Here is a 16,447-nt window from a genome sequence, read left to right on the forward strand (position 1 = left end):
TATATGTATATATATATATATATATATATGTATATGTATATATATATATATATGTATATATATATATATATATATATGTATATATATATATATATATGTATATATATATATATATGTATATATATATATATATGTATATATATATATATATATGTATATATATATATATATATATGTATATATATATATATATATATATATTCTTTTATTTCTAATTTATTTGTTGACCTCCTTCGGGTGAGCAGTTGCCCGTGTATTTGTTTAATGCACGGACTGGGACGTCTCCCTGCAGATACGGAAAACGTGCGCTGCCGCCACCGCAGTGTGAATAGACTCAAAAGGGACTAAAACAAAATAAAAAATAAAAATTGCATTTTAAAAGCCATTTTTAATGTAGCAGGTCTGGGGTTTCCATTCACTGGCAGCAAGTTAAACAACGGCCAATTTGTGTTGCCCGATGCAGCCAATCACAGAGCGGCTTTCATTTTCTAAACTGCTTTGGAAAACTGAAAGCTGCACGGTGATTGGTTTTCCTTCTAGCCACTTTTGACATGTGCACGTGTATCACGTGACCCCTATGCCGGCCATTACGCAAACAGGGCCACACCCTGGACCGTTATACGTGACCAGCGGTGATAAAAAAAAAAAGAGAAAAGAAAAAATAAATCTTGATTATTCCCTTATGTGGATAATGGGCGGGATTTTAGTCCTACTTCCCGCTCATTGATTAGATAACTGCGTTTCCGCCTCAAGTTCCCCCACATCACCCATAGCGCTCCCCCCCGTTGTTGCATTTGGTACATTCCTTTTAGCCTTGCGTTAAATGGGCGTGGTTTATTGTAACCACTCCCATTTCCGTGTTACGTCACAGCCCGGGCGTGGCGTCGTTTGCCGGCCTGGCTGTGAGTGTGGGCGTGTCAGTCCGGGCTGTAGCGGAGGTGGCAGTGCGCAGTGCTCAGGGCTCAGGACCGCGCTCACTCTGTAGCCATGGGGAATAAGGTGGCCCGGGAGGACTTCGAGTGGGTGTACACCGACCAGCCGCACGCTGACCGCCGGAAGGAGATCCTGGGTGAGTGCAGTCCCCGCTACATCACATCTGCCGGTCAAGGGTTTCCCGCTATGGCCACTTCTAGCCGTTACATTCAGACCTTGCTATGGCAGCTGTTTTATATAGCAGCCAATCAGAATTCCGGATTAATTTCTGAGCGGCTATAAACTACAATCTGATTGGCTGCTATATGTCAGTCAGTTAAGCTGTTTCCCCACATCGACTAATCCGATGCCTGCTTTCATTTCTGAGTGTTATAAGCTGCCCCCTGATTGGTCACTGCTGATAATTACCCTCCATAGTCTCCTCCATCATGATGCTCAGCAGCTGTTGCACAACTTAAAGTCTCAGCAGCTCCTGACCCCAGGAGTGGCGTCTTGTGACATTTAAACTCCATAGCGTTAATATTTTACCGTTTAAATGCCCCGTGGACAACTCCTAAATGATCTAAATATATCACAGCAGTGTTCCCTCCCCAAGGAGGAGATTCCTCTGTGTGAATGGAGCTGTAATGTTGCCACACTGCTCCATTCACTTCTATGAACCATAACTCCCATAGAAGTGAATGGATCGCGTGGGAGTGGGGATCCTCACATACAGCATAGTGGGACCCTCCAGCCATCACTTATCCCTGTGGATAGCTGATCAGTGTCTAATGGGAGACTCCTTTAAATGTGGCCAAGTAATAGGTGAGACCTAGTCTAAAAGAACCAGTTCTCAGTTCTGTTCAGGTCATCGGGATCAGACGAAAGAGTTGCTGTGTGCCACACAAGGTCGCAAGCTCTGACCCCTGCCTGGGCTCTTTTTTTTTTTTTTTTTGGGGTTGCACCCCCCCCTTTCCTGCCTGGGCTCTTCTTTTTTTTGGGGGGGGTTGCGCCCCCCACCCCCTCCCTGCCTGGGCTTTTTTTTGGGGGTTGCACCCTCCCTGCCTGGGCTTTTTTTTGGGGGTTGCGTGCCCCCTGCCTGGGCTTTTTTTTTTTATTTTTTGGGGGGTGGCTGCGCGCCCCCTGCCAGGGCACTTATTTTTGGGGTTGCGTGCCTCCTGCCCGGGCTCTTTTTTTGGGGTTACGTGCCCCCTGCCCGGGCCTTTTTATGGGGTGGCGCATGCGCCTGCTCTGGTTTTCAGATCTTCCTTGGTAGACATGAGCTCAATGATAATAGACCGGACACTTCAATGATCCATGTGTTCTTGAGCCTTCCTTTACACTGAGTGCAGGAGTTTCTCCAAGTATTACTTATTGTACGCAGCTATAATAATCTTTATTTCTTTAGCGCCAACATATTCCGCAGCGCTTTACAATTCAGGAGGATCATACACAAACAAGTAACCGTTATAGAAAATACAATAATTAGAGGGAAAAAAGGCAACCCTGCTCGTGAGAGCTTACAATCTACAATGAGATGGAGGGGGGGGGGGGGGGCAAGGTACAAGTGCTTATTTACAATGACAATCCAGCCATCTCAAGGAAATGGGGGAGGACAGCTCTACAGGACACGAGAGATCTCTTCAGGTTTATTGGGGTGGATCCTGCTGGAAGATCCCTTTCAGGACCGATGCTTTGGTTATGTCTGCATATGCGATGTGAATATAAGGCGTCTCTGGATATCGGCCCATCGTGTACATTAATGTCCCGCGGCCGCTCCGCCCTTCATGCCGTGTGATTCCAGGGTTGATTACAGAAGGAACGCTCCGGAGGATTGCAGCAAGTCGCATAGATTACATATGATGCTCTACGCCCGGGTACTGTGCACACGTGGGGAGCGGACGCTCGGTGGCTTCCCTGAAGTCACCATGTGGTGCCCGTGCTGCTGCGGTGCCTCTTGCCTTCATCACTTGGCTCGGATTATCTCTCGCCCCAGGGAATGTATCTGCGGCTGGAGGAGAATGACTTCCTAGCAGTGACACAAGTCTCCACTGGAGTGAGTCACATTCTTCCCCCAGGTGGGAAGATAATCGCTGAGTAAAGCTGGCAGCAGAGGGCATAATTACTGTATAACTAGGCAGGTTTGCCTTCTTTGTTTTTAACCCCTTGTTGCACGTTCTTCTCTTTCCTGTGACCGGTGAGGATCTGATTGCCGGGATCCGCTCTGATCCCCTGCAATGCCCCCCTTGGAATAGCGCAGGTAGCACTGTACTGTTATTTCGAGCAATCCCCTATGGCAATGCATGGAGGGGGCACCTCTGTTCCTTCCGGGTATTTCAGCTCCGCACACTCAGGATGCTGAGGGTCCCAGTGGCCGGACCACCTTGCATCTGCTTTCCTTGCAGACAATATGCTACAATGGAACAAGAGCATCTATAATGGACACACTGATCAGTCCATAGATGAAGGGATAGACAATGCTGTTACTCCATTAGCCCCCTGAGATGGCTGATAACAGAGAGCAGTAGATTGCCTTCATCTGCTGGTCTGTGTCCTCTGCCTTGTATTTGTGGCTCGGTCCTGTAGTGTGGATGAGGCGGCCTTCTCTCCTGTCAGCCCCTTGCTCCACTTCCTTCCTGCCTGGTGATGAGTCAGGGTCCTCACGCTGCGCACGTTTCCTCCGCTCGCTCTTCTCCGAGTCTTATGACTTGTGCGCTCGGTTTCTGCTGCTCCTGGAACAATAAGTGCTAAGTTCTCTGACTAATTACCGGCCTGTGTGCGGTTCCTTGTAGGAAGCACAAACCGAGCGGGATACTCGAGGATCACAGCTACGCAATATACTATATATGAGCAGCGGTGACTGTCCCCTCTGACCTGCAGGCCTCGCTTCCTCCATTGTCAGGACATGCCATAGAGAAGTCGCCTGCGGTAATGCTGAATCTGGTCTTTATAGGTCTGGCCAACCATCTGCATGGGGGTATGGAGTGTTCCTTAATAGCAAATATCGGGGGGAGAGATGGATCGGGCAGATGGAGTTTCTTTGCCCCTTTTTGCTCTCAGAGGGAGGTAATGTCTATGGAGCAGACCAGGCGGGTCTATGTGGGCCGGGAGAGGCGGCCGTCTGCTGAAAGCTGTCTGTGTTCAGGGGAATCTAGTGAGGATACTGCATAAGGGCAAGAAAGGGGGTCACCAGTTACGTTGACTCTGGGGTCCCACTGATCAAATGCGTGCAATATTACTCACAAATGAACCTATGCCTCTAATATACTGGGTAGTTTGTAAAATGAATGATGAGATGTTCCCTTTGTCTGTACATAGTGAAGCAAGTGTATTGTGCCAACTACTGATTATGCTGGGGTGGGGGGGAGAGTAAGTGACGCACTACTGCCAAGTGGCCCACTGGAGGATTCGCCTGTGGATCAGTCCAAAATTGATGAAAGGGAGTAATCTGGTTATGGGAGGGGGCAGGAATGATCAGGGGGCGGCACGGGAATGGAATGATTGGGGGGCGGCGTGGGACGGGAAGGATCAGGGGGCGGCACGGGAATGGAATGATCGGGGGGACGGGAAGGATCGGGGCACGGGATTGGAATGATTGGGGGGGCGGCATGGGAAGGATCGCGGCACCGGACCCGACTGATCAGGGGGCGGCACGGGAATGGAATGATCAGGGGGGCCGCATGAGACGGGAATGATCAGGAGGCGGCACAGGAATGGAATGGGGGGCCGCATGGGACGGGAAGGATCGGGGCGCGGGATGGGAATGATCAGGGGGTGGCACGGGAATGGAATGATTAGGGGGGGGGGGGGGCGCATGGAACGGGAATGATCAGGGGGCGGCACGGGACGGGAATGATCAGGGCATAGAAAGGGTGCTGTTAGCAGATCTGTCACTTGTTCTCCTGTCACATGCAAAAACTGTTATTTTAGTATATTTGGCCCTGGGAAAGGATAATGTAGTAGATTACACCATTCCATGCACATGGTATACATTTCCCTTAATATAAAGTCCTATGGGGGCTGGATGCCACCAGAGCCTACCATAGTGCAGTGTTACCAGACCCTTCGCTATATCTATAGAGTGTGGGTTATAGGTTGTCTCAGGATCCTATGTACAGGAGCGCGCCGCTCCCCTGCCTCCTGGCTCGTTGCTGTGGGGCAGTATGGCCCTGATTATTGACAGGTTGGGTTTGTGACTTGGTTGTATCTCTGATTTAAGCTCTGCTTACTGATGCTATTAGTAGAGATAACGTCTCCAGTTTTCAGCATTAGAGGGAGGCAGGGACACAGTGATCTAGCTTCAGAGCTGCACTTTCAAGCTCCATAACATAGAGCTTGTAAGCCCATTATTCTTGTGTAGGAAACTGGCCACTTTCTGTGTGGCGGGCTCCCCGCTCTCGCCTGTACGCTGCATGGTGTGACCGGGCTTGTTGCTCTTCATCGTTGTGTTCACCACTGATCATGATGCAATACTGTAATTGTCATCTGTCGGGCTCTCTCGTGGCCTCCTGTGAATTCCCTGGATGTGGGGTATAAGGTAAATAGGAGCCTATTTGACCCCCCCACCCCTCGATGGCAGCTGTGGCCTGCGGCTCCTTGTATACACTGAACTATACCGGCCGCGGCAGATGTTCTGGATCTTCTTACACTCCGGCTTTTGTGCTGTTGGAATTTGCATTTGGACTGAAATAGCCGGCGAGCTCCAGTGTATGCCCAAGAGATTACAGGCTACAGGAACATCACTGGTTATAATGAGGAGAAAATAGACCCACCAATTACAGTGCACCCCACCCCACAGCTGGGAGACAAGCCCTGAATTGGGGGTCTTACTATACACCCCCGCAACACTTGTGCAACTTGCTGCATGCATGAAGGTCTATGGGAGTGTAATGTATGGACATGAAGTGATGGTAGAAGTTAGACTTGTAGAACCTTGTGGGGACAAAGCTTTAAAGTTGCACTATTAGCTGGGGGGGGGGGGGGTTTGGAGGTAGCAATCTATAGGACATGAGCATATAGCAATGGTTCAGGTCTACGCAAACCAAGTGCCACCATGCCCTGTTCTGATGTCTTCTCTTCTAATATGTCTCCCCTTCTTCTCCCCAGCTAAGTATCCGGAAATAAAGAGGCTGATGAAACCCGATTCTAACCTGATATGGATCGTAACGTTGATGGTTCTCACCCAGTTTCTGGCCTTTTACCTGGTGAAGGACCTGGACTGGAAGTGGCTCATGTTCTGGACCTACGTGTTTGGAAGTTGTATCAGTCATTCCATGACCCTGGCCATCCACGAGATTTCTCACAATTGTGCTTTTGGGAACAGTAAAGCTTTGTGGAATCGATGCTTTGGGATGTTTGCCAACCTGCCCCTTGGTCTCCCGTACTCAATCTCCTTCAAGAGGTACCATATGGACCACCATCGCTACTTGGGTGGGAACGGCATCGACGTGGACATTCCCACCGATTTCGAGGGCTGGTTCTTTTGCACTCCTCTGAGGAAGCTGGTGTGGATCATCCTGCAGCCGCTTTTCTACACCATTCGTCCCGTCTGTATCAACCCCAAACCCATCTCCCGACTGGAACTCATCAATCTGGCTGTGCAGTTTTCCTTTGACGCCGTGGTGTACTATTTCCTGGGTGTGAAGTCTGTGGTTTACATGCTGGTGGGATCCATTCTCGGCCTAGGGCTTCATCCAATATCGGGGCATTTTATCGCTGAACATTACATGTTCCTAAAGGGACACGAGACCTACTCCTACTATGGGCCATTAAACTACCTGACATTTAATGTTGGCTACCACAACGAGCATCACGACTTCCCAAGTGTTCCCGGCAAGAGCCTGCCTCTGGTAAGCAATGGGTTCCCCACCGGCAACTGTAGATGTATTGGATGTAATGTACCTAGAAGTGTTGCAGACCTGCAGGTTGGTGTTGCAGACCTGCAGGTTGGTGTTGCAGACCTGCAGGTTGGTGTTGCAGACCTGCAGGTTGGTGTTGCAGACCTGCAGGTTGGTGTTGCAGACCTGCAGGTTGGTGTTGCAGACCTGCAGGTTGGTGTTGCAGACCTGCAGGTTGGTGTTGCAGACCTGCAGGTTGGTGTTGCTGTTTGGTTGGTGTTTGTTGTTCAATTAATTTGATGCTGCAGCTACATCTCCCTCCTCTTCCCCCTAACCTCCTTAGTCTGAGTGGGTGTTATCAGACAGTTTTCACAGGGGGTGTGTACTTCTTCCTCCTGTATGATGCTGGCCAATCGTAAGTGCGCAGCAGCATACCAGAGAAAAATGAACACTCCTCCATAATAGCTCAGAGTAGGTTTTTCAGTGTGCAACATGTAATCATTTTTATGGCTGCTGTGCTCAAGCAGCTTATACTCGCCCATCCTTGACTACTTTTGTGTGAAATATACTGAGACCCTGCTCTGATCTCACTGTAGAATGTGACAAGTTGCTCTGAGTTACTATTGGTGTGATTACTGACACATCTCTGGACAGGCATTATGTGGGAGCGGCAGTACAGCAGAGCTGACTGTGCTGGGAAATGAAGAGTGCTTATGAAAGGGTTTGTAATGTGACAACGCTAAACTCAGCTGCACTGTGTTTCCTTCCACACTGACTGCTTTGACCCAATCTGAAAGGTATTAGTTATCTGAGCTTTCTAATCATGCAGGAGGGTAGACCAGGAGCTCCATCTCTCACACAGAGGAACCTGCTCTAAGCTCCAGTGGGGGCGTGTTATTTTTCTGCTGTTGCTGCCTGCCTGTGATTGGTCAGCATCATACAGGGGGAAGAAGTACACGCCCCCACTGACACCCATTCAGACTTAATGAATATTAACTCATTAGGTGCCAAATATTTTGATTGCTAATATCTCTGCAATGGAGTGCAAAAGTTTAAAAGAAAAATAAACCGCTTTCCACCTGGCTTTCCACCTGGCTTTCCACCTGGCTTTCCACCTGGCTTTCCACCTGGCTTTCCACCTGGCTTTCCACCTGGCGATCTATTTACCTCTGCATCCACAATTACATTGTGTGACCAATTCAACTTGCAAAAAATGGTAAAAGGTCTTCTGTCTTTGAGTTCTCCAGTATGGCTGACTTTCCCATGCAGAGGTTAGAGGCACGGGTGATGTGTCGTTCACAGATCCTGGCAGGTATGAGAGGACGAGTCTCGGCAGGAATGTGTATACGTGATATAATTGGCGCCAATCTCCTCCCGGTTTGGAAAGGGAGAAAAAGTGGATAACTGTGTATAATTCTATTAACACTTGTGGGGAGGACCCCGCATTCTGCCGACCCCTGGCCTGCGCTGTCCGGCCCATGCTCCTCCTTTCAGGATTGGGGCAGCTGATCTGTGCGGTTTGTCTCTGTAGATACTGTTGGGAGATGACTAATCCTATTGGAAAATCCTATGAAGATGAGTCGGGTGGGGACGTTTGCTCCTCTCTGCTCTTCGATGCATTTCCGCCCATGACTTTTCCTTTCATGTCTAGTTTATAGGATTTTGCAGTCTCCTGTTTTGCCCTCAGCCAGAATATAGCATCCCACCCAATGCCCGTATACGAAGACTACCTTGTATAGCGTATAGGCTGCCGGCAGTGGTCCCCGTTCTTCTCTATAGCGCTGGACACATCCAGGGCCCCTCCAGGTGACTGTCAGCACGTGTATGAGGCTCTGGCACCCTGTTATCAGATGGGTGCTGTTCTCGGAAATTAGGAGTATTCCGGGCTCTTGCAACACGGGCACCAGCCAGTTACAACATTTTTGTTTCTACAGTTGCACGCCGGTCTATGCGGCCGGATGCAGCATATTTAAAGGGGATACAAAAGTTTAGCAGGCCCCCACCCCACCAGGATTCACATGATGTTTTGAATAGAGGCTGGGGGGAGAGACTGCTGCAGTTAGTGTGGACGGCACCTTCCTGCCTGGTGTCATTCCTGCTTCCTATTTTAACCAGTGCAAGACCAGGTCATTCACCCCCTGTTCCTGACCGGGCAGACTTTGAGTTTTTATATGTTTTTCTTATTTTTTTTGTTTTTTTATTTTCTGAATTTTCAAACATTTTGTGGATTGTGTGTGTGTGTGTTTGTGTTTTTAATTTTTGGTATTTTCATAGTGGCTAAAAAACTTTATATATATATATATATATATATATATATATATATATATATATATATATATATATATATATATATATATATATATATATATATATATATATATATATATATATATATATAAATATTATATATATAATAAATTTATTTTTTTTTTAATTTAGTCCACATATTGTGTCCCATGTAAGGTCACAAATTACCTTTTTGGAGGGGGATTTATAATATTTTTTCTAATTTCCTGATTTATCTAATATCCCCGGTTTCCAGAACAAAATTCAGCTAGATCTGGAAAGGAAGCCTGGTCATTGCTTCTTATCTGTATAAACGAGAGAGAGAAGACAGAGGGTAATAAACTGTTTCTGCCTTCTCTATTGGGAGTCTGGCTGTGCCTGACAGCCGGCCCCACAATCCCATGCAGTTACACTACACAGTGACCTTTCAGAACGTTACTGCAGAGCATCATACTCGCTGTTTGGAAGTGGTTTAGGCCATGTGCATGATGCCTGCCGTCGGCTGTGATCGCTCCTGCAAGAGGGTGAGTCGGGGGTGCCGAACGCAGAGAGGGGCAGGAAACACAATCCATTGTCTACAGCTGTAATTACAACTGGGTATTGTCAGATATTTGCATTCACTGACAGAAAGCAGAGGATCTAAAATGATAGATATAAACAATTTGTTAGATCCATTGCTATACAACCATCTTAATCCTTCTATTTCTTTCCTAGGTGCGGAAGATAGCAGCCGAATACTACGATCCGCTGCCGCAGTACACCTCCTGGGTGAAGGTGCTGTACGACTTCATCATGGATGATACACTCAGCCCCTATTCCCGTGTGAAGAGGGAACTAAAAGGAGAGATCAATCAGGAGTAACTCCTGGAGCCTTCCGGACACTCACTTTGGTCCTCGGGTGAGGGATATCTCACACACTTCAGTCTTGGGACTATGGACCCCCCCCCCCCCCAAAGTATAACACCACCAGAACCCCTGATTTTTACACTCCAAGTGCTTCTAATGTAAGAGCTACCAGAGATGGATGGAAATATATATATTTTTTGTAGTTTAGGCTTTGGTTGTTAAAGGGTTAAAGCGTCGGCATTTCAGCCTTCATGGATGACGGCCGATGATGCCGGTGAGGTGGCCGTACCGTGCACTAGACCAGATTGTTTTTTGTTTTTTTTTTTTTTTTCCCTTCAAAATGTTAAATTGTTCCTCGGCCGTGGCTTTGGGGTCAGGTCATCGCGTCTGATCAGTGGCCGCTCGTTTTCAGGACGTGTCATGTGGTTTAGATAGCCAAGTTTCACTGTCGGACCGCAATGCCCTGACCGACCGCTGGTTGTCCTGAGCGTCACGCCTCGTAGCCATATGAGACCCACGGACGGCCCGTTGTCGTGGTCTGTAGATAGAGCGTGAAATATGGCCGTCTGATCTAAAGCCGTAATAATCAAGTGACCGAGGCTCCCGATAACAGCAGACTTGTCAGGATTTCAGATTGCACTAATGCTGCCCTGCGTCACTTCCATATGTTTCATCGCTCGCTTTATACCCCCTAGTCAGAGACTGTACAGGACAGATAGTAGGTATAAGCCCTCGTGTAGCTGCAGCTTAGTATCCGGGGATAGAATGGCGCTTCTAATAGAAAAATGGCAACGTGCCCACCTGCTGTAGGAAAATGCAAAGGCTCCAGTTGTGGCCACATATCGTCCATATTGGCTCTCACTGTGCTCCGCATCACCGGCCTGAAGCCTCTGCATGATCAGTGTCAGCCCTCGCTATCACATGCCATACAGACTACATGTCCCCACCTCTACATTGTGTGCAAACGGCTGTTAGGTCCATGGACCATCAGTGTAATGCGGCTTTACATTGTATCCTGCTGTAGGGGAGGGATAGGGTAGCCCTCATCTTCTTTGAGGTCCTTATTGGCAAGCGCCGTAATCCTGAGGGGTCTGGTTCTTAGATGGTGATTGCATATTCTTAGTATGGATAAGTGGAAGCCAAACACCGTGGTGTCACCCCCCCCCCCCCCACCACCTCCACCCCAATCTGCAGCGACCAGATGTACATGACTCCCACCAGTCTGCTGTTATCAGTTTCCAGGACTGCACTATACACTGTGTAGTGGCCATTCTCGGGTACTGCAGCTCAAATCACATTCACGTTAATAGCTGAGCTGTAATACCGAAAATGGCCACTATACAGTGTATAGAGCAATCTTGGAAACTGATAACAGCAGACTGGTGGGAGTCCAGGGCATCAACCCCTTGACATTACCTTTTTAATAGGAGCTGAGCTGCATTACCAAGAACAGCCACTACATAGCGTACGGAGCTGAGCTGCAGGATCGAGAATGGCCCCTACATGGCGTACGGAGCTGTCTTGGAAACTGATAACAGCAGACTGGTGGGAGTCAAGGGCATCACCTCCTTGGAAATATATCAATAGGATTTTCTTACTTTGCGCTCATTCCTGGCATAAAATAAAAAAAACAAACAAATTAACCTTTGCAGAACAGAATGCATCGACATGCCAGAAAATCTCTTCCATTGCTTGCATCTTATAAATAGCCTTTTATTGCTGAGCGCGTCCTTGGCTGGAGACGCTCCACGTGGCTTTCACTTTGCCAGGCGAGGTTATCTTATCAGCAATGTGACAGACAGCCCGGGCCGCGCCGTACGACCAAGACTCAGCGACAACACTGGATTAACCCGATAACCACAGCAGGGACTTTCACAGGATGACTTGGGACTTTGAACCTTGAAACGAGCGACCTGTCAAGTCACCAAAGGACGGGCGTCCTGAAGAATAACCACCCTCAGCAATTATCCGGGCCTGGGAAGATCAAAACACGACTTTTCACTGAGTGACTTGTGACTGCAGATCCGTGCCAGAGTCACAGCCCCCCCCCCCCCCACCTCCGTCCTCACCCCCTTCAGTCCTGTAGATAACAATGGCACTTTTCACTCTCCACCCCGATACTCCACATTGCTGCTGGCCCGGCTCATCTGATGTTATATGAGGCGTGCGTGCAAGTGGACGGACAAAGGATCCTGTGTACATCGCAACAGGTGATGTCGCATCACAAGAAGCAACGATAATCTATATTCATTAATATACATATGGTTGGTTTGCAATTGATAGCGACCGATGTCCTACACAGCATAATGTTCTGCCAAGTCTCAGCGGGCCGCAGTCAGTCCTATCCTGTATATGCAGCCATAACAGCCAAAAAGGCTTTGCCACAGCTCTCTGACATTGAGCCAGAATGGTGGCCTCCATAGACTTCCACTGTGACTTGTTCCTGTCTCGTCAGCTACACGTGACTCCCATAGAACCGTAGTGATACGCTCATCCTTGTCTTTCACATTCTCTCTGTCAGCCCCCGATCGATGCCCCCCAGTCCACGAGCCACAGCGAGGACCCGAATGTGTCCTCTCTTCTGCCTATGTGAAAGGACTGGGGGTCATCGGGAATCCGGGTGGGAGATTCACTCAACTTTTTGCTTTCCGCAACTTTTTAAACCAAAACGATGTTCAGGTTTCGCTTGATGAAGCTGCTTTTTGTAACTTTTGTCAGTATTAATAATTATTTGTTGACCTATTAAAATGTATTAAATATTCTATGGAGGCTCCTACTTTTATTTTTGTAGCTACTCGTGGTAAAGTCTTGCCTAAAGGCCTCATTCACACCAGATTAATGCCAACTGAACCTTCCTATTTCAATGGGTTCAGCTGAGGGTAGGATGTGTATGGGGGGGCGCCTTTTGTACGGAGGGTCGCCTGAGGGTAGGATGTGTATGGGGGGGCACCTTTTGTACGGAGGGTCACCTGAGGGTAGGATGTGTATGGGGGGGGGGGGGCGCCTTTTGTAGGGAGGGTCGCCTGTGGGTAGGATGTGTGTGGGGGGGCGTCTTTGTACGGAGGGTCACCTGAGGGTAGGATGTGTATGGGGACGCCTTTGTACGGAGGGTCACCTGAGGGTAGGATGTGTATGGGGACGCCTTTTGTACGGAGGGTCACCTGAGGGTAGGATGTGTATGGGGAGCGCCTTTTGTACGGAGGGACGCCTGAGGGTAGGATGTGTATGGGGACGCCTTTGTACGGACAGTCGGCTGAGGGTAGGATGTGTATGGGGGGGCGCGTTTTGTAGGGAGGGTCGCCTGTGGGTAGGATGTGTGTGGGGGGGGGCGCCTTTTGTACGGAGGGTCGCCTGTGGGTAGGATGTGTGTGGGGGGGGCGCCTTTTGTACGGAGGGTCACCTGAGGGTAGGATGTGTATGGGGGCGCCTTTGTAGGGAGGGTCGCCTGAGGGTAGGATGTGTATGGGGGCGCCTTTTGTAGGGAGGGTCGCCTGTGGGTAGGATGTGTATGGGGGCGCCTTTTGTAGGGACGGTCGCCTGAGGGTAGGATGTGTATGGGGGCGCCTTTGTAGGATCGGTCGCCTGAGGGTAGGATATGTATGGGGGCGCCTTTGTAGGGACGATCGCCTGAGGGTAGGATGTGTATGGGGGGGGGCGCCTTTTGTACGGAGGGTCGGCTGAGATTGGCCATTGGCCAAAGCATCGTTCTGTTGACAGCCATATAATCTCCAGACTGGCTGCACTTTGCAAGTATAATGTGGTAAAAATTTGGTAGAGGATGCGGGCAGGATGATACTTAGTGTTTGCATTTTGCTGCCTCCTGTAAAGTTAAATATCACCCCTACTGTCAAAAGCAGAGACGGACTCCTGTCCAAATATCACCCAAATCTATATAAAACAAAAAGAAAGATGTTGTGCCTACACCATCACTAGTTATGAGCACCCGAGCATGGTAGTGCCCGCTCATCACTAGCTACGAGTACAAAGCAGCCGAGCATGGTAGTGCCCGCTCATCACTAGTTACCAGTACTGAGCACCCGAGCATGGTAGTGCCCGCTCATCACTAGCTACGAATACAAAGCAGCCGAGCATGGTAGTGCCCGCTCATCACTAGCTACGATTACTGAGCATGGTAGTGCCTGCTCATCACTAGTTACCAGTACCGAGCATGGTAGTGCCCGCTCATCACTAGTTACCAGTACTGAGCACCCGAGCATGGTAGTGCCCGCTCATCACTAGTTACCAGTACTGAGCACCCGAGCATGGTAGTGCCCGCTCATCACTAGTTACCAGTACTGAGCACCCGAGCATGGTAGTGCCCGCTCATCACTAGTTACGAGTACTGAGCATGGTTGTGCCCGCTCATCACTAGTTACCAGTACTGAGCACCCGAGCATGGTAGTGCCCGCTCATCACTAGTTACGAGTACTGAGCACCTGAGCATGGTTGTGCCCGCTCATCACTAGTTACCAGTACTGAGCACCCGAGCATGGTAGTGCCCGCTCATCACTAGTTACGAGTACTGAGCACCTGAGCATGGTTGTGCCCGCTCATCACTAGTTACCAGTACTGAGCACCCGAGCATGGTAGTGCCCGCTCATCACTAGTTACCACTAATGTTTATATATTTTAAGACTTAAAAGTAATTACATTTTGAAATCTAAAAAAATGTGCAACTCTGGTGTCATTAGTATGTGAGTGTTTTCTTCTCTTTAATGTGAGCTCGTCCTGCCCATAATGAGATTGTAATTGTAGTAAAATTCTCCTTTCAATTTTTGTAATTTTTTTTTTTTTTTTCCCCCTGATATACGGCATTGCCAGATGCGCCGTTTGACGTTAATCTGCGCTCTTATCCGTACGCCCAGAATTAGTAATTAATTGACTAAGAACATCTGTATACAAGAATGGCGGCTCAGAAACCACAGAGTCCTGTGATGCCGGATGTGTGCTCGCGTCAATCCGACATTGCTGAGCGAGCGTTCAGCGCTTTATTGCCAGAGACCATCTCCAAAGAATTTGTGTTGATGTTTGAGGAGTGTATATCTCTAAAATATATATATATATATATATATATATATATATATATATATTAGTTTAATAATCTGTAGGAGCATATTTAATTCCATTTGGTGCTGAAGGGAATAAGGTTTCTTTTCTATGCTGCTGAGACTGCCTTGTAGCTGTTAATCTCCGCTGCATCCATGCTTCTCCACTGTATACACCCACTCCTTATTCTCTACTATGCCAGCTATAGTCAATTCTATACTGACCACTTTGACGGAGCCTGGCTCTGGAGAAGCTGAGGTGTTCATTTCAGTTGTAGCTGTGAAGTTTCCTACTGGAGGAGCTGAGGAGTGCCATTTGTTGTCTTTCCCCACCCGGTTGTCTTAGCTTCCTTGTGGTGGTTTATGTTATTAGTAAGACTAGTGTCTTGCTGGCCTGTTCACTAGTCAGGGCTTGTCATGGTCAGCCAGGGCCTTGGCACGTCACTGTGCACGGGAAAAAAGGACCCATCATGGGATGATGGGCAGCTCAGGGATCAGCTATAGGTGAGGTAGGTGGTAACCTATCTTCCGATCATCAGGGCCTTCCTTCACATGTTCCCTGGATTTTCCTTTGTGTTGCACCGCTTGCTGGGTGTCCTCCTGATCCTGGTGTGACAGCCCTCCTTTAGACAAATCCACCACTGGGAGGAAGCAAGAGCTGCGGCTGCTCTTTCACTCCGGAAGACTGTAAGAGATAGTGAAGCCAGCAGGGATTGGCCACAGGGATCGCGTGACATAATGTCACACAATCCCCTGGAGAGCCAGTGCTGAGCATGGGTATTATTTTACTATGGGGAAACACAGGGATTGAGAAGGAGCTGGACAACCTCTTTAACGATATCGATCACCACCTAGCATTAATTGACCGCTTTCTGCTTTTGCCCCATGCAAAAAGAAAGCCGTCAATCAATGATTTGGGCAGGATTATACAGAGCTCAGCAATGAGATGATGAGCAGAGCTGATCAGACTCTGATTAGGAAGCGTAAACCTGGTGACAAATCACCTTTAAGGCCGGAGTTACACTTGCTAGTCTCGCATCGGCATCGCCCGACACGGCCGCGCTCTCTCCGGACAGGAGCATCTCAGCTGCACAGAAATACATGCAGCCGACCTGCTCCTGTCAGGAGAGAGTGCAGCCGGGCGATGCCGATGCGAGACTCGCAAGTGTAACTCCGCCCTAAGTCTTAAAACATCACATGCCTCTTCATAAAATCAGCCTAACTTGTGACAGCCCCACGCCACAAACCAAAATCTGCGGCCTGAACTTTTGCCAAATTTTCTGTAATAAAATTTAATAAATCCTTCTCATTCCACCACACCCCAACCAAGGGCGGCTAAAAAGTTGCACATGCGATTCCTGTTTCTACTGACCATGGTCTATCATAAATGTGTCACTATGGTTATAATAGTCATCCTTAATGTAAAAAATGTGGGGGAATATAATAGGTAGATTTTCTCACCCAAAAATCCAGGAGGAAAGTCTTTACGGTATCTGCCCTATTAGTGCCAAGTGTAGCTGT

General features: G+C 48.5%; 1 protein-coding gene across 1 annotated transcript; it reads left to right on the top strand.

The window, feature by feature from the left end:
• Positions 1 to 871: 871 nt before the first annotated feature.
• DEGS1 (delta 4-desaturase, sphingolipid 1) lies at positions 872 to 12,643 on the top strand. The gene is made up of 3 exons (XM_075339074.1): positions 872 to 1,069; positions 6,019 to 6,761; positions 9,750 to 12,643. Exons 1-3 carry the CDS (start codon positions 988 to 990, stop codon positions 9,894 to 9,896), a joined length of 972 nt encoding a protein of 323 aa, XP_075195189.1. The 5' UTR covers positions 872 to 987; the 3' UTR covers positions 9,897 to 12,643.
• The last annotated feature ends 3,804 nt before the right edge of the window (positions 12,644 to 16,447 follow it).

This window comes from Anomaloglossus baeobatrachus, chromosome 3, assembly GCF_048569485.1.
Source record: "Anomaloglossus baeobatrachus isolate aAnoBae1 chromosome 3, aAnoBae1.hap1, whole genome shotgun sequence".
In the NCBI taxonomy this organism is placed as follows: Eukaryota; Metazoa; Chordata; class Amphibia; order Anura; family Aromobatidae; genus Anomaloglossus; species Anomaloglossus baeobatrachus.